This window comes from Ictalurus furcatus, chromosome 4, assembly GCF_023375685.1.
Source record: "Ictalurus furcatus strain D&B chromosome 4, Billie_1.0, whole genome shotgun sequence".
Lineage (NCBI taxonomy): Eukaryota > Metazoa > Chordata > Actinopteri > Siluriformes > Ictaluridae > Ictalurus > Ictalurus furcatus.
In genome coordinates this window covers 9,535,943-9,555,528 of record NC_071258.1, presented here as the reverse complement: position 1 = coordinate 9,555,528, position 19,586 = coordinate 9,535,943, and the positions used below count along the sequence as shown (strand labels likewise).

The window sequence follows — 19,586 nt, the reverse complement described above, 5'->3', positions numbered from 1 at the left end:
AAACCATCTTCTCGCAATAAAATAATTATAAACAGACAACAAAACTAGCCTGTTCACAATTTTTTCCCCACACTTCTCTCGACCGGTCACACGGAAAGGTTTTGTGAGAACCTGGCAACCCTGGCACCTGCGATTTAGACCAAAGTGCACATTACATAAAGGATCACATGAACTCGCTAGAACTGTTTTGTCAAAACACTTCAGGGTTTGGCCTTTTTCTATCTATCTATCGATCACTCAAAGTTGCTTTACAAAGTATACAAATAAACATCCATAAATACCTTAACAAAAAAAAAATACAACAATAATATTGTGTGAAGAAGGAAAAAAAAAACCCCGAATCTCTTCACATAAATGGTGTCTAATAAACCCTGTGTGTCAGTGAACTGTCTATTTACAAAACGCTCCAATCCCACAGTGCATTTCAGTCGTGCTGGTCTGCTCTGAGCCAGCCGTGAGGAGAAGTCTGAGTGGCAGCTAATCAGCCAGGTATAACTTGTACATGCCCCTTAGCGTCTTTCGCGTTTTACATATAATATATTTTCAGCCATATATATATATATATATATATATATATATATATATATATATATATATATATATATATATATATATAATCAGCAGTATGTCACAATTATTTAATTTTTCATCATAATTTAAAGTGCATTTGAATATAAGATTTTCTGTTAGTAGCTTAGCTAACGTGCCGATGACACCTGGCTACATAGCGTTGCTTGAGCTAGCCTCAATGCCGGATATACTAGTCTTTTATCGCTAACAAAATAATTATTAAGGCATCCTAAAATGCATACTTAGTCAGGAGTGAGTATGTGGAGTTAAATTTTAAATGCGAATAAAAATGCAACAACAACAAACAAAGAATTTCTATTAAGGAGAAGAATTGGATAAGGGACGCACGTAGAATCCTAAACCCCTCTGTGTGCCCTAGATAGGCGCACTACACAGGGTGTGAAACAGTGGCTTTTACACCCTATTTAGTGTACGATGTATCCTATGTAGAGGCATTTAAGACTTCGCTATAGGTTGTTAGGAGACTACTACAATGAGCCTATACTAACTAGCTAGTTAAAAAACAACCTGAATTGGTACTTGGACCGAATTGTGTGTTTTTGTTTTAACCAGAGTTTCATTTAATCTGAATTTGGAAATAAGTAATAAAATGTATACATCTATGTTAAATAAATGGGATAACCAGAGAATAGTGCACTTAGTGTGATTAGCCTACTAGCATTATGTTTCTTGATTATTGTGTCTGATGAATTTTTGATGTATTTTTATCAGATAGAATAATTGAATATATATATATATATGTATATGTATGTTCTTTGCCTATAGCTGTTTAATTAATATGTTTAAATTAAAAGTAACACATAGCTTGTGTTTGTGTGTGTGTTTTAAGCAGTTTTAGTTCTACACATTTTATTGATCACCTGTCTCCAGTGTGGCATCTGAACCATGCCTCAAGAGGACAAAGTGAAGAAGGTTAAGGTGAAGAAAACCAAAGCGGCAGCGCTGAGTGATGACCTTTCCAGCGGAGACGCACACCTGTAAGTACTAATGCTGGTTTAAATTTCCTGTACGCTTTGTTCAGCCACAGCACTATCACTGAACATCAGGACAATTCCTTATATCAGAGCATCTCTGAATTCTTGGATCTGATCCATCAGAAGGTGTTGATTTAATCATCTAGTACAGCAGCTCTGACAGTAGTTATGGCTGTAATGCAAATCATAGATTCACAGTTGAAGTAATAAGTTTACATACGCCTTGCAGAATCTTGAATCTTGAATGTTAATAATTAAAAAAAAAGCAATAAATAAGTGGGGTAATAAAAAATTACATACGCGTTATTCTTAATACTGCATTTTCAAATTCCTGTTTAAAATTTTACGCCCTCTTCCTCTTAATGTAGTGTTATGCCTTCTGGAGCATCAGTGAACGTTTGCACCGTTTGTAATAGTCATGTACGACTCCCTCAGTTGTCCTCAGTGGGGAAAGATGGATCTCAACATCATACAGCCACTGCTGGAAAGGGGTCAAATATGCAGAAGATGCTGGAAAAGCAAAGAATATGTAGGACCTGGAGAACAGTGGGAAGTTTAACTGCTCGGGACAAACAAGGGACTCATGCACAACTATCACAAAACATAAAAAGAGTCGTTGATCATCCAGGTAACGACACACAGTATTAAGAATCAAGCTTTTGAACTGGTTTATTTGTGTAAATTCAGTTATTATTGTGTCTTGAGGACTATATGTAAACATCTGTTATGTAAAATAGCTTATTCAGGGCAGGACTAAATAAAGTAAATGCCATTTTTATTATCTCTCTTATTGGAATTTTTTCTAATTATTACATTTTACAGATTCTGTAAGAGGTATGTAAACTTACGATCTCAAATATATACTAGTGTGCTCGTTCTATTGGGTTACCATTTCTATAGCAAGTCTTTCACACGGATTTAGATGGCAGATGCTTGATATAATCTAAACCTAATAATAAATGAATGATAATGTGATGTTATTTAACAAAGATATGCTGTTACTGGGGGGAAAAAAATCAACTTCAAGGTGATAAGTGACTCATATCGAGCCACATCTCCATGTCATTGATTATTTTCCTATAAAAGCATGCTCTGAAGTGTTTTACTGGATAAATAATGTACCCTCCATTAATATTGGCACCCTTGGTAAATATGAGCAAAGAAGGCTGTGAAAATTTCTTTATTTTTTACCCTTTTGATATTTTGTTAAAAATTCACTATTTTGCTCTCATGGATATCAGACAATTACAAACAAAACACAGCTCAACAACCTTTTGCTGCACATCACAGCTATATTCCTTGGTCTTACCCAATGTTATGAATGACTAAGAGAATTTGGCTTATGTGTTACCTGATATTTATACCCCTGTGAAACAGGAAGGCATGGTTGAACAATTTCCTGTTCCTAGTCACCCAGGTGTCCTAAAAAAAAAAGTAAAGTATCAGTGAGAATATACTTCAAATATATTTTTCTCACATGAATTCATAGGGGTGCCAACAATTATTGCACACATATTTAACAAAGATATTTTTTTTGTGAAACCTGTGTTTTGTTTGCAATTGTCTGATATCCATTTGATATTTTTGTGAATTATTTGAACAAAAGATCAAAAGGTTAAACAGTAAAGACAATAATTCACAGCCTTCTTTGCTTATACTTACCAATGGTGCCAATATTAGAGGAGGGCACTGTAACTAATTAATGGACTATGTGGATTAGAGGTTGACCGATTGATCAGTTTTATTAGCACCGATTACCGATTGCTGGGACTGTCGGTTATCGGCAAAATCCACATCGATAGTTTTCCCTGTTGCGGAGCGGCTGAGAAGGGATGGCTGCCATTATACAGTACGAAAGCAGCCTCTAGAGGCGAAATAAAAACTATCATTGTCAAAGTTTGTGTTATTTGAAGTGTTTATTAATTTTGGATGTCTCTATTTCTAGTTGTTATTTGGAGTGTTACTTTGTGTTTCAGTTTGAATGCATATCTTTCATTTACTTTAATATTTATTATAAATATTAAATATTTATATATGTCTTTCATTAAAATAAAGTAGAGTACATGTTCATGGTGCAGTCAGTACTGTATATATTTTTGTAATAAAATTCAGCAATAGTTTACTTTGAGTGTTATATTTTCATTCAGTATATTTTTTAAGAACTGTCGGTTGATTAATCAGTTATCGGCAGGTACTTGGTTATCGATATCGGTAAAAGCCACTATCTGTCGACCTCCAATATGCATATCATTCCTATAGCAAGGAACATTGAAACAAATGCACATGCACTCCTACACAATAGCCAGAGAAGCTCAGACTTTGGTTACAGATGTCATCTCTAGATGATTCACAACTGAACCAGATTGGTTATGCATTATTGTGTGGGGAATTAAAAAAAAACCCCAAAAATACATTTAAAACAAAAAATGTCTTCTCAACCTCTAACCGTTTAATTGTTAGCGGTTTGATGTTTAATGTTTCATTTTCTCTGACAGACTTGTCTGACTGTGACATTATACATTTTTAGAATCATTTTTCCACTCAGCCTCTGTCAGTACCATGCACTTTGTACTGATGGTGTAATATTTGTTATTCAACTGAACATAACATGGAGTTAATAGCCTCACATGCAACAGCTGAACTTGAGCATAGACAGCAGGATGTTTTGCGGTGGGAAACGCCTTCCGTGTCACAGCCAAAGACAGAGACAGATTGCTCTCCCAAATAAACGATTTGCACGAGCAACCGTTAATCTAACTGAGTGTGAAGCGAGTGGGCGGGAGATTGCATTCATTAAACGCTGCATCGTACTCCGTCTTTTTATGAATAAATTAATTTAGCACAATATCCGAGACATTATATGGATGGGGGAAAAAAGTGGAGGCAGAGAAATCCGTTTGTAATTAATTAATCAGAAAGGGAGAAGAATCGACACAGTCATTAATGCCAGCGTTTCGTGTAACTGTCATTAACGCCAGCATTTCGTGTTGAGCTCAGATGGCATGTTGTCGTTTTGTCACACATGCCACTGAAAGAGAAAATACAGTGCATCGTATCACCTCTGCTTTTTTTTTCCCCTCTCATCTTTTTTATATCCAAAGTTGTGTGTTTCTCTCTTTATCTGCATTGTAGCGAATTCAAGAAGGTGAAGGCCGAAACCAGTGAGAAGGCCCAGCAGAGACAGGAGGGCACAAAGCAGCACAAGGTACCTGTTCCAGTCACAGCTCTGACCTCTGGGAGGTTTACCCTGAGTTACCCAGCTCAATTAAATGTTTTTCATACAGCTTGTAAGAGGAATCCATGTTTAATGAATAGATCCACATTAGGCTTGTTTCTTTGGTGTTCAAGTCCCAAACGCTTACAGACCACTATACAGGAATGTAATTAGTTAAACACAGATAGTGTGGCCTTGATCTATACAGGCAATTAAAGAGCTGTCAGTAAAAGCAATGCAGCTTTGCCATTATGCAGCAGTCCTTATGTAGTTGTGTCCTGCCAGCTGGTTATTTTTTGACATTGGAACACGACGCTGTTTGGCAAACAACGTGGCCGCGTGATGGCAGTGACGCAGTCTGCGCGCTCCAGCGTTGGGTTTCTGCTTAATGAGTCCGAGTCAGCTGTCTCTCAGTGGTCTACTTGTAAGCTGTCCTTTCAAGTTAGATTAATGTACCATCCAGCGTCTTATCTGTGCAGCAGGGTTTGGTTTTCTTTGCTCGCCCCACTTTTTCATGCTTGATTTAAGCTGGCCCCTGCTGAGTTAAGACTCGGGCTTCAGTTGATATAAGGTTACTGAGGAAACCCTGGGGTTTTTAGATTTCAGGTTTCGTCTAGGTTTGGTTGATAAATGTGAAAGTTTTGATATTTGAGGAGTGTGAATATAATTGACAATCTTTCCGCTGTAAAGCACTAGAAAACAGGTGGTGTCAGAACAAATCTAATGGAAGGGGCATTAGGCGTCCTGCAGGGGGCAAAGCATATTCTTTAACACCTCAGTCAGTGAAGCAAGAGGAACAGTTTCAGGTTATTTGAGCTCTACAATTCTTTCAGTATTTCCAGAGCTAGCTGTTAGTTTGAAACTTGTGCACGTGCTCGTCAGCCGTATCAGTATTAGTAAACATCCAGACAATCTCTCGGTTAACTGATAAACTGTATGCGTCCATTGTTCAGCAAGAAACATGTAAAAAAAGATTAAATAATAAAAAAAAACTGTGCATGCATTTTGCAATGAGATCTGCATGACATCCACAGAAGCACATATTTACATTATAGATGCCATCTTTTAAAGCACACCTATTATGGTTTTGAAACGTGCCTAATTTTGTTTTAGCGTACTATATATGTACTATAGATTTGGATGCATCCAAGGTCAAAAACCACTTTAATGTGCTCATAATTTAAACTGCAGCATTACCTTTAACTCACAAATGATTCATTCAGTGATTTCATTCTAAACTCCTCCTTTCAGAGAGCATATTCTGCTCTGATTGGTCAGATGTCCCAGTCAGTGAACAGCTGATGAAGACCAGAGGCGGGGCTTTTTGTTACAAACCTACGTAGTTTAGTTCAGGAAGTAAAGTCTGGAATTACTAATGACTCGTTTCAGCTGTTCAGAATCGGTTCCTTCTTTTGGGAGTCAATAACTCTGTTTGTCATGCGCTTTGATTTTTGAAACTTTGCAGACGTTTTTACATTCACAAACAGCTCTATAACACACTACATGAAAGGTAATATTTGAAAATCCATAATAGGTGCACTTTAAAAGAAAAAGAAGAAATACAAACTGTACCAGATGGATAGCAGTTTGCATGGGAATTTTCTACATAAGTAAAACTAGTGGTTTTTAGATTTTCTCTTTATTAACCCCGATTTGGACGGGATTCATTTTCAGGACGTATCTCTCCAGATCTCTCTGTGATATTTATCGCCAATTTTATGGGATAAGATTTCTGTAGAAATCGCTGGGATGGGCGTGTCTTTGTCGTTTATGTGCTGACGGCCCATCACAGCAGCCCCATGCATCATACGTAACATGGTGCTGCACCTCAGTGTTTGAAAATACAACATGACTGATGAAACGAAAGAAAAGCCGCAACTGGACGAGAGCTGAAGCTTCGTTTAGTTTCAGTTTGAGGAGAACGACGTTATCAAACGCTGTTTGAACAAACGGTACATAATCATTCAGTTTGGAGAGGAGATTTTTCCATAAGTTTGCGATTAAATCTCCTTATGTCATAGTGGCGTTTGGCGACTGGACTAAATGTTGAGAACGAATCGACTACCTAAAAAAAAAACATACAGTGTGCACATTCACACAGGATTACTTTACCCTGGGGTTATTTTTACAGTTTTATAGGAGGTAAAAGACGCTGTAATCTTCACTGGCGCAGGAAAAATAACTGATATGACCAGTTCACACAGGATTAAAATCACAGAGAAGCTCTGGTAATTATTACATTGCCCCCACTTCTCCATATAAAACTGTCCAAATAGCCCTATCCTGTCCGAATAACTCTATATGCTGTAGGTTTTGTTGGAAATTAGAAAATGGGAACACGTTGTTGTTGCTGTTTTGATGGACAATCTTTCAGGTGTAAAACATAGTGGTAGCATCAGAACAAATCTAATGGAATCTGCTTTAGGCTTCCTGCCGTGGGTGAAGAATGATGTTTAACACAGCAGTAAGTCAAATAAAACCTGAAAATGAAAACCTGCACCCACACTGGCCCTTTCCTGATCAGATTGGACACTCCTGGTCTAAAGCAATCACTGGGATATACAGTATAACTCCTTTAAAGATGAGAAGTGTAACTTTGTTTACTGTTCCTGCTGTGAGCAGCCATGTTGAGTTGATGTCACTTCTGGAACTCGGAGTCAAGCAGAGTTCCAGTGTATGAATTCCTAATTGAGAAGCGTTTTCTTTGGTTTTTCCTAGTCAGGGGTCGGAAATGACAAGTTACGACCTCTAGTCGAATGCATCATTATTTCATCAAGTAGCACTGGTGCTCCCATTTTTGGAAAGGTAACCGCTTTAACCAGCACTAGCTAGTCATTTCATGCAAGCCAACATTTCCCTTTCACTTTTTTGAAACTTTACTTTGGACATTCTCAGCTATCTATCTTGCGCTCATCTACACACATGGAAAATCTAGTCATAAGACTCTGAGTGGTATTGTCCTAGTGGTGGCCTGCTGCATGGGGTGTGCGAACGCATGCATGAGAGGAAAATGGAATGACCCACCAGGAAAATTGTGGGAAGTTTCCGATGGCCACTTTGCCCCTGGCTGTATGACAATACTTTATTTATTTATGTATGTATGTATGTATTTATTTATTTATTTCAGATATTAGAGTAGCCTGCCAAGAAAAGATTTATACAAACTTTCATACAATATGTTGGACCTAAATCACTTTTGAATATAATATACACATTTGTCATCCAAGTGACACTGATTTACTGCCATCATTAACTAAACTGCCTACAGCTAGGGAAGTTTCTTGCATCATAGATCTAGAGCTGTCAATCATCTATAAATAATAATAGGAGCTGTTATAATAAATTATCGCTCTTAATTGTTTTCCTTGTATTGCAAATTATAGTTATAAGCAGAACAACTTTTCCAAAGAATGCTCTCATTATCTCAGAAAGAAAGAGAGAAAAGGAGCACAAAATTTAAGAACGCACATTATTAGAAGCATACAGTTACTGGCCATTTAATTAGGAACACTTGTACACCCGGGCAGCATTTAGGTAAAATACCACTTATATTTTTATTGTGTAAGGTGTAATGAACATGGGAAATGGAAAATAACCTGCTTGAGTCACACCAGCAGGGGCGCTGGTTGCTGATCTCTTGGGACTTTCACGCACAGCGTCTCTACAGCTCCATTAAACCCTTCAGATGATTCAGAACGCAGCAGCACACCTCGTCTTCAACCAGCCCAAGAAAACCCATGTCACACCCCTCTTCATCTCCCTCCACTGGCTTCCTGTAGCCGCCCGCATCAAATTCAAGGCCTTGATGCTCACCTACAAGACCTTGTCTGGAACAGCACCCTCCTACCTCAACTCTCTCCTGAAGGCTTACGTTCCCTCACGCAATCTGCGATCGATTAGCGACCGACACAGTAGTACCTACTCAGCATGGCTCAAGGTCCCTTTCAAGAACCCTCAAACTAACTGTTCCTCAGTGGTGGAATGAACTTCCAACCTCAATCCGGACCGCAGAATCTCTCACCATCTTCAAAAAACAGCTAAAGACCCACCTCTTCCGTGAACACCTAACCAACTCATAAAAAAATAAATAAAAAAATTGCACTTACACCTCTACTCTGCGCACTTTGCTTCTTCTGGAACTCAATTAATGGATCTTGTATAGTAGCGCTACTTGTATTGTTTTCTGCTTGATATATTGCTTTGCTTGTATTTCCTCATTTGTAAGTTGCTTTAGATAAAAGTGTCTGCTAAATGAATGAATGTAAATGTACAGTTGACCCAGAATTGTGTGGACAACACGGTACAGTCAGTGAGTAGCAGTTCTGCATGAGGAAACACCTTGTTTTGGAGAGAGATTAGAGGAGAATGGTGAAACCGTGGTGAACAGAAAATCTCACAAAGTACAGCACATGGAAACTTGATGCCAGTGGGTTGAAATCGGGGAAGACCACATTGGGTTCCCTTGCTCAGCCAGTAACAGGAATCTGAGGCTACAGTGGACACAGGCTCACCAAAACTGGACAGATGAAAATCGGGAAAAAAAACTTGGCCTGGTCTGAAAATTTTTTGCTGCACCACATAGATGGTAGAGTTAGAATTTGGCAGTAACAGCACGAATCCATGGACCCAAGATACCTTGTGTGAATAGTTCAGAGTGGTGGTATAATGGTGTGGGGAATGTTTTCCTGGTACACATTTAGCCCGTTAATACCAATATAGCATTGTTACAATGCTACTGCCTATCTGAGTATTGTTGCTGATCATCCCTTTATGGCCACAATTTGCCCATCTTTAATGACTATGTCCAGCATGATGAAGCACCATGTTACAAAGCAAAAGTCAAACTGTTTCAGTATAATGAGTTCAGTGAACTTTAGTGGTCTCTAGGATCAAATATGTGATGCAGTCATTTCAACATGGACCAGAATCTCAAAGGAATGTTTCCAAAATCTGTGCTACAAAGAATTGAGGCTGTTCTGAGAGCAAAGGGGGGTTCCACCCATTATTATGATGTTCCCAATACAGTGGCCGGTGTGTGTGTGTGTATCATCTTCCGGGTTGATTCACAACATTGACTGGAACTTCTTAATTACTGCCTTGATGGTGGAAGTGGGCATTTTCAATGCTTGTGCTATATTCTTATAGCCACTTCCCATTTTGTGAAGCTGAACAACCTTTTGCTGCACATCACATCACATTCCTTGGTCTAACCCATTGTTATGAATGACTAAGGGAATTTGACCCATGTATTACCTCATACTTATACCCCTGTGAAACAGGAAGTCATGGTTGAAGAATTTCCTGTTCCTAGTCACCCAGGTGTACTAAAAAATGTCAAATATCAATGGGAATATATTTCAAATATATTTTTTTCATGTGAATTCATAGGGGTGCCAATAATTGCTGTTCATTGTTTGATATCCATGAGAACAGAGTATTTTTGTGATGTATATATTTTTTTTAAAAAAAGGTTCAACAATATTTCACAGCCTTCTTTGCGCTCATATTTACCAAGGGTGCCAATATTAATGGAGTGCACTCCATTAATTATATATATATATATATATATATATATATATATATATATATATATATATATATATATATATATATATATATATATATGAATATGAGAGAGAGAGAGAGAGAGAGAGAGAGAGAGCGCGAGAGCGATGTATAGATAGAAAGTAGAGCAGTCTGCCATCTTGAAGGAGCACTGCCCTCAAGAGTTTTAAGTTTTCGCTCCTCCAAACACACTTGATCCAGCTCATGAGCTAATAATCAAGCCCTCCATATGGTTGCTCAGGTGTTTTTGGAGCAGTGAAGCTGACAAAGCCTGCAGCCAGTAATCTCAGTTTGATCTATCACATTGTGCACAAGCCATGGAAAGAGTTCTGTACGCTGACTGATATAAAAATATCCTTTTTTTTTGTTGTTCATCTTATGACCCTTCCATTTTATATTTACAGTTGCACGTAGCACATTTCAGTGATTATAAACTACACACACAAATATATTTCCTACTTGTAGAGATGCTTTAAATTGCTGTTTTTTATTTGGTTTTTGCATGCTTAAACATTACAGTGGACATTGATAAAGTTGTGTCCAATTTTCATAGGAAAAAAAATTTAGCTTTACAAAAAAGAAAGAAAAATGAAACCAAAAGCAAGCAGGAGTAAGAAAGAATAAACATGTAGTCAGTTATTACTTGATTAAAGAGCAGCAGGAAACTTAATATCCCTAGTTATATAGTCCAAAAAGCGTCTCGCAATTTATGAAAGGTCTTGGTAGGGCCCCTGATTTAATTTAATTTTATTTTTTTCTAATTTAAAAAAGTCAGTCTTCAATCCAGTGGGCAAAGGTGTGCATCCTTCCATTTCTGTAAAATTAAAGTCATTGCAAGCACTGCTACCCCGTCGCTTTCTGTCCCTGACTACATTTGGAAGAAATCATTTTCCTTCTCTCGTAATACAAGTCAATATCCCCAAACTAGCCAAGTTGTTCTTTTTAGTCACATTGCTCCATTGGAACATATCATTAAGTCTTTTTGTGCATCTGCAGTAACTGCACAATCCTAGTCGGGGTTGCAGTGGATCCAGAGCCTATTCCGGGAACACTGGATTCAAGGATGAGATGTTTGTCCGTTTCAGGGCACCATGCGTGCACACATTCACACCTAGGAGCAATTTAGTATAGCTAGTTCACGAACAAAATGTGTTTGGGAGGTGGAAGGAAACTGGAGACCATAGAGGAAACCCAGGTACAGAAACTCCATATAGACAGTAACCCAAGCTCAGGACCAAACTTTGGAGACTCTTATGTTCATAAATCTCCTTATATTTGCTCACAAACAAGACTTTTGAAGATTTTTTTTGCTTCCCCCAAAATCCCCCCCCTTCCATGTTTTGTTATTCACTTTTGTCTCCTGACTTGTGACCTTATAGATTAAAAAGTGCTTGTTGTCAGCCTGTGCTTCTCTGAAAAACTTATTTTTAATGCATTCCACTGTGACCAAATTCTGCCGTTTCCCCCTTAATATTACATATAAAATGCTAGAGGAAAACATGTCACGTGTTAACACCCTCACTGTGTATACTGTAAACCAGTGCACTTCGCGTGAACAGAAATCCTGAATAGTTTTGTTTATAGTGGATTTTTGCACAGACTGGGGTTACAGTTGAAGCCCAAAGCTTACATACATCAACACTAAAGACATTCAATCTTGATTTTTCACTCCACATTACCATACATTTCCTGTGTTAGATCAGTTGGGGGATCTATTTTTTTTCGATAAGAGGTCATTTCAAAAATAATATGTAGATAATATTTTTTCAGCATTTATTTACTGTATCAGATTTTCAGTGGGCTGAAAGTTTACATAGACTTTGATAGTATTTGGCTTTTAATCACTTAACTAGAATCTTCTTGAAGCTTTCCACAAGCTTCTCATAATATGCTGCTGGTATTTTTGCCCGTTCCTCCTGACAGAACTGCTGTCAGGTTATGTTTCTTGCACGGACATGCTTTTTCAGTGTAGTCCACAAATGTTCTGTGCGGTTCAGGTCAGGGATTTGTGATGGCCACTCTAGTGGTCTTTAAACCATTTTGTTACCATGATTTGCAACCTCGATGTAACATATCAGGTCTGATGTCTTGAGGTTTTATTTCAGTATTTTTGGATAATAGTTCTTCGTGATGCCATCTATTTTGTGATCCGTTTCAGCAAAACACCTCCATAACATGATGCTGCCACCCCATGCTTCAGAGTTGGGATGATGGTGTTTTGAGTTAAGAGCCAGTTCAGTTTTTGTTTCATCAGACCAGAGAACCGTCCTCCAAAATGCTCAGTCTTCGTCTTGGTGATCACTTGCAAACTTCAGTCTGGCTTTTTAAATGCTTTGTAATGCTTGACTTTGTAAAGAAGTTATTCACCAGTGAGAAGAATGGCACACTAAAGGCATCTAAGTTTGAGCTGGAGAGATATTTGGAGGAAACGCATACAGATTCAAAGAGGCAGGAGCCTATGTCAATTCCTTCAGAGATTCCACCTATCAATCCACCAGAATACCAAATGGAGGACTGTGTACCTAAGTGGAAAGAAGTAGAGCAAGCTGTGAAAAAAGCAAGGGCTTCATCATCTCCAGGGCCTAATGGAGTTCTGTACAGAGTGTACATGAGTGCTTCGGGAGTTCTATGAATCTTGTGGAATCTGATGAAAGTAGCATGGAAAAAACAGGTTGTACCAAGAGCATGGCGCGGAGCAGGTGGAGTCTTTATACCCAAAGAAAAAGATTCTAGCAGCATCAGTCAGTTTCACCCTATCTCCCTATTAAATGTAGAAGGCAAGATTTTCCTCAGCATTATTGCCCAGAGAAATAACTTACCTATTAGAGAACTGCTTTATTGACACTTCAATACAAAAAGCGGGCATTCCAGGTTTCCCAGGATACTTAGAACACATCGATGTGATCTGGCAACAAATTCAATCAGCTAAAAAGGAGAGGAAGGAGCTTCATGTGACATTCCTGGATTTGGCTAATGCATATGGTTCAGTGCCACATGAACTTCTTCGGGCAGCATTTGATTTTTTTTCAGTGTACCAATGACAATAACAAATCTACTGAAAGCCTACTTTGGAGATTTGCAATTTAGTTTTTCAACTTCAGAATTCAGCACTACATGGCAATGCCTAGAAGTTGGAATAATGGCAGGATGCACCATTTCTCCACTGGCTTTTACCATGGCAATGGAAGTAATTATTAGGGCATCAAAATGGGTAGTGGGAGGAGAGTGCTTGGCTTCTGGAATACGACTACCACCAATTCGAGCATACATGGATGACATGACAACCATGACTACAACGGTAGCCTGCACTAATCGGTTATTGGGCAAATTAACCAATAAAATTGAATGGGCACGAATGCAATTTAAGCCCACTATATCAAGGAGCATCTCTATAATTAAAGGTAAAGTAGTAGATAAAACGTTCTTCATTAATGGTGAGGCAATACCAACAGTGTCTGAGAAGCCAGTGAAGAGCCTTGGGAGATGGTACGACTGAGATCTAAAGGGCACAGTTCGTGTGGGAGAAGTTAGACAACAAGCTGTGGAAGGGTTCAAGAGCATAGACAGCAGCGCTTTACAAGGAAAATTCAAACTTTGGTGCTTTCAGTTTGGCCTACTGCCAAGGTTGCTGTGGCCACTGACTGTGTACAAGGTTTCTTTGACAACAGTAGAGAAGCTGGAAGCTTTAATTAGTTCATACATCATGAAATGGTTGGGAGTCCCACGCTGCCTCAGCAGAGTGGGACTTTATGGTAAAGGAATACTGCAGCTACCTGTCTCCGCTCTAACCGAGGAGTTTAAGTGTGCCAAGGTCTGACTGGAAATGACATTAGTAGAGTCACGCGACAAATGCGTAAGGGAGGCAGTACCTGCGTTGAAAACTGGAAGAAAGTGAAGAAAGGCAGCCCCAGCGCAACGGAGGAAGCTTGTAGTCAACAAGGTGCAAAAGCAGGAGGAGAGGATGAGGTGTATAAACGCCATTTCCCAGGCCAAGCAGGGAGAGTGGATGAGATGGGAGAGTGTGGAACAACGCAAGATTGGCTGGCAAGACCTATGATCAGTGGAACAGAGCAGGATCAGTTTCCTTATAAGGTTAACATATGATGTTCTCCCATCACCACAGAACCTAAACCTTTGGGTAGGAGAGGATCCCCCATGTCCTTTGTGTCCATCACCTGCAACATTAAGGCACATTTTGACAGGATGCAAGGTGGTTCTTAGCCAAGGACGGTTTACTTGGCACCCTGACCAGGTGCTGCGATATTTGGCCTTAGCATTGGAACACAAGTGTAACATGACCAATAAGTTGCCGCCTGTTCCATCAAAACATTACACACAAAAGACAATATTCCTCCGCTCAGGAGAGCAACCACCAAGAAAAGGTGTTAAAACCAATCCTCGCCCAGGACAACTGGAAGCTGCTAGAGACTGGAAAATGCTGGCAGATGTAGATCAACGGCTTATTTTTCCACCTGAGAGTGCCACCACAAACCTTCTACCAGATATTGTCTTGTGGTCTGGGTCAGCACGCCTTGTTCACCTGGTAGAGTTAACAGTGCCATGGGAGGATGCGGTAGATGAGGCATATGAGAGGAAGAAACTGCGGTATGCTCAACTACAGTGAGGGGAAAAAAGTATTTGATCCCCTGCCGATTTTGTACGTTTGCCCACTGACAAAGAAATGATCATTCTATAATTTTAATGGTAGATTTATTTGAACAGTGAGAGACAGAATAACAACAAAAAAAATCCAGAAAAACGCATGTCAAAAATGTTATCAATTGATTTGCATTTTAATGAGAGAAATATGTATTTGACCCCTATGCAAAACATGACTTAGTACTTGGTGGCAAAACCCTTGTTGGCAATCACAGAGGTCAGACGTTTCTTGTAGTTGGCCACCAGGTTTGCACACATCTCAGGAGGGATTTTGTCCCACTCCTCTTTGCAGATCTTCTCCAAGTCATTAAGGTTTCGAGGCTGACGTTTGGCAACTCGAACCTTCAGCTCCCTCCACAGATTTTCTATGGGATTAAGGTCTGGAGACTGGCTGGGCCACTCCAGGACCTTAATGTGCTTCTTCTTGAGCCACTCCTTTGTTGCCTTGGCCGTGTGTTTTGGGTCATTGTCATGCTGGAATACCCATCCACGACCCATTTTCAATGCCCTGGCTGAGGGAAGGAGGTTCTCACCCAAGATTTGACGGTACATGGCCCCGTCCATCGTCCCTTTGATGCGGTGAAGTTGTCCTGTCCCCTTAGCAGAAAAACACCCCCAAAGCATAATGTTTCCACCTCCATGTTTGAAGGTGGGGATGGTGTTCTTGGGGTCATAGGCAGCATTCCTCCTCCTCCAAACACGGCGAGTTGAGTTGATGCCAAAGAGCTCCATTTTGGTCTCATCTGACCACAACACTTTCACACAGTTGTCCTCTGAATCATTCAGATGTTCATTGGCAAACTTCAGACGGGCATGTATATGTGCTTTCTGGAGCAGGGGGACCTTGCGGGCGCTGCAGGATTTCAGTCCTTCACGGCGTAGTGTGTTACCAATTGTTTTCTTGGTGACTATGGTCCCAGCTGCCTTGAGATCATTGACAAGATCCTCCCATGTAGTTCTGGGCTGATTCCTCACTGTTCTCATGATCATTGCAACTCCACGAGGTGAGATCTTGCATGGAGCCCCAGGCTGAGGGAGATTGACAGTTGTTTCGTGTTTTCTTCCATTTGCGAATAATCGCACCAACTGTTGTCACCTTCTCACCAAGCTGCTTGGCAATGGTCTTGTAGCCCATTCCAGACTTGTGTAGGTCTACAATCTTGTCCCTGACATCCTTGGAGAGCTCTTTGGTCTTGGCCATGGTGGAGAGTTTGGAATCTGATTGATTGATTGCTTCTGTGGACAGGTGTCTTTTATACAGGTAACAAGCTGAGATTAGGAGCACTCCCTTTAAGAGTGTGCTCCTAATCTCAGCTCTTTACCTGTATAAAAGACACCTGGGAGCCAGAAATCTTTCTGATTGAGAGGGGGTCAAATACTTATTTCCCTCATTAAAATGCAAATCAATTTATAACATTTTTGACATGTGTTTTTCTGGATTTTCTTGTTGTTATTCTGTCTCTCACTGTTCAAATAAATCTACCATTAAAATTATAGCCTGATCATTTCTTTGTCAGTGGGCAAATGTACAAAATCAGCAGGGGATCAAATACTTTTTTCCCTCACTGTAGCCACTGAAGCGGAACAGCAAGGATGGAGAGTCTGGGTTTACCCAGTGGAAGTGGGATGTCGAGGATTTGTGGCACACTCTACAACCCGGTTTCTTAGAGATGTCGGATTCAGTGGCCAAGAGTTGCGTCGCACAGTGAAGAACTTATCTGAAGCAGCAGAGAGGAGCAGCAACTGGCTGTGGTTGAGACAGAAAGATTTTGGCTGAGGAGCTCAAGCACAGTAGTAAGAAAGAAAGGCTGAGGTACAAGTAAGTAAGCTGGGCTGAGTTGAGTGGGGGACGGATGGGGTGAAGCTGGGACGCTAGAATCACCGTCGAGCCCTCTTGAGGTGTCGTGGGTTAGTCGACGAAACACCGAGGATGGAAGGTGCCCACTTGAAGACCCCAGAGATGTACCCTACTTAGCTCAATCCAGTCAGTTGTCATGCTGATGTGCTGGGGAGACTATGGTTTATCCCCGGAGCCAGCATCGCAGCCATTGTGTGTGCTGATCCGCTAGGGAGGCAAATAAGCTGATCCCTGGAGCCAGCATTACACTTCAGCCATCAACACCAGACAGAAGGATATATGGAATGAAGCGTAAATGGGTGGAGACACACATGGATCACATTAGTTTACTGTGAAGCTATGTCTTAGTTGGTGCTTATCTTGGCGAGAGTCAAGTTCGCCGGCCTAAAATCAGCATGAAGTTAACATCTACTCTCATGTAATGGAAATGATAATAATTTGTGGATGTCCACAATTTTTTGTCTCCTGAGGTTTTGGTTGAGTTTCCCATGGTATCAAGGGCAAAAAGGCACTGACTCTAAAAGTAAGCCCTTTTACCGCCATAGGTGCACTCCCAGTTAACTCCTAATTGGCCGTTCAGAAGCTTCAAATGCCATTACATCAATTTCTGGAATCTTCCAGGCTGTTTATACAAAGATATTATATGTAAACTTTTGATCAGCTGGAATTCTGACGTAGCTGAAAAAGCGGAAATAAATCTGTCCCTAATCTGTGTGTAAAGTTTTGACCTCGAGACTGAAACATGTTACTTGCAGCTGTTTTTACATTTTATTTGTAGCTCCAAAGCTTAAACATAGAGGCCATTTACATTCAAATTAGGCTACAGTACAGCTTAAATTCAACTGTTGTAGCCACCAGCTTTGCCACCTCACAGCTCCAGGGTTGCAGGTTTGATTCAGGTTCCTGTCTATTCAGATGTTGTCCATGTGGGCTTACTCTGGGTTCTCCGGTGTCCTCCTACCTCACAAAAACATGCATGTAGGTGGATTGGCTTTGTTAAGTGTGAGCGAGTGCGTAACCGTCTGTTGATTTTCCTCTATTAAACAGAACTAAAGCTTTGAAAGACGTGTATTGTTTTAGAAGAATGTTCTCCCAGCTTGTTTTTTTCCAAGCATTTTAATTTTCTCATCGTATCGCTGATCGTTTTTGCTTGTTGCATGTTATTTTAAATTGTCTGTCCTTCCCTTCGATCCATTTCAGGTCAAGAGTCCTAAAAAGGAGCGTACAGACTTTGAAATAGCTGATGATAAAAGGTAATGGATTTTTTTTTAACTCGCTGTTCATATTTTTTTGTTGTGTATGAGTGGCATTTCATTTTATCTCCCCCAACCAACACACTCATTTTTGTTTGTACTGAACTAGTCGCGTCTTGCTCCAGGCCTAAGCCACAGCATGCGCGCTTAGAATCCGTTCCTGATTAAAATGCAGTCACGCTTTCTGCCCTTGAGCTTGATGCAAATTAATTCTGGTGATTTAGACGTCCATGGTTGTGGACAGTCTCCATACTTTTTTCTTTCTTTCTTCCCCCCAGATACATTAACTGTCTTTCAGGAAATTAATTTCTTCACCGTTCTGCAGCGTGGAAGAAATAACTATACATGATAATACTCTATTTTTAGGAGGTGAGGGTTGTGGGTGGTGACATGCATCACAGAAAGAAGTTGCACTTTCGCGCACTGGCTGTCTGCCGTGACAGTGATGGAATGTTTCTTTAATCACAGAATGACACAATCAGAGCAGACTTTGCGTAACTCAGACCCTGCTGGTAATTAGTAGAGGGAGGCCGATTTTTCAGGGATGAGGTCAAGTATTAAGATGATGAGGCACACTGAGTAGTTCTCAGTAGAAGGAGATCCGGAATAAAGTAGCACAGGTCACTGTTATGGTAAATATAATTCATTTATTTGATTCAGTCACCTCCCCCTTTCATCAAACCATGCTACATGGCAATAACAGCTTGCGATCCTATGACTATTCTAGCATTTAATTGCTGTAATTACATAATTATCAGTGCCAATTAAGCAATATTGTCTAATTGTGCTCATTATGTTCTTCCCATTAGACAGTGATTGGTTGTCTTCTAGATTTTTCCAAACGTAATGAACCCCTAATGAGCATTTTCTGCTTAATCTTTCAGCACTCCTTTTTGTCTGTCTCTCTTTTTGGCAGACTTAAACAGGAGGCAAGCGATGGTGACTTTATGCCAGAAAAGAAAGGGAAAAAAAGGAAAAGAAAGCTGGAGTCAGTCGAAGGTCCTTCCAGCTCCAGCGCACCTTCTTTGTAAGTGATAAATCCTTTGAATATCTAAAACGAGCCTGACGCACACAGCATGACAGTAGCTGTTTAAAAATCATGGAACAACGAAGTGTATACCATGACAAAAATAAAACCTTGCTCGTACATTACCATTTTAATTGTATGAGTAGGACAGATTTAACATCAGAGTGATCTATTCCCAAGTTATTTGTCACATGCACAGAAGCAGGTTCACTGTGAAATTCATACTTTGCATGTTCCTCCCTTGGCACCATGCTTAAAAATGAGGAAAATAAGTATTTTGGACGTGCAAAATTTTCCCCTTGTGTTAAAACGGCTTCTAACAGCCATTCCAAATGAAAATGAGTGAATCTGAAGTTTTGAATTTAACACAGAACTTTATTCGAGCTACAATTTGGCAAACTTAAATAGGACCTAAAGAAATCTGCCTAATTTATGAACAAGTCAA

The 19,586-nt window shown here is 39.8% G+C and overlaps 1 protein-coding gene across 1 annotated transcript in view; it reads left to right on the top strand.

Moving 5' to 3' along the window:
• The first annotated feature begins 420 nt into the window (after window positions 1–420).
• zgc:173742 (DNA topoisomerase I, mitochondrial) overlaps window positions 421–19,586 on the top strand; it is a 59,287-nt gene continuing 40,121 nt past the window's right edge. The window contains exons 1-5 of the mRNA XM_053622842.1: window positions 421–489; window positions 1,424–1,568; window positions 4,698–4,770; window positions 18,062–18,114; window positions 19,031–19,141. Of these exons, the coding sequence (XP_053478817.1) occupies window positions 1,477–1,568; window positions 4,698–4,770; window positions 18,062–18,114; window positions 19,031–19,141 (329 nt within the window). The 5' untranslated portion in view covers window positions 421–489; window positions 1,424–1,476. The remainder of the gene's footprint in view (window positions 490–1,423; window positions 1,569–4,697; window positions 4,771–18,061; window positions 18,115–19,030; window positions 19,142–19,586) is intronic.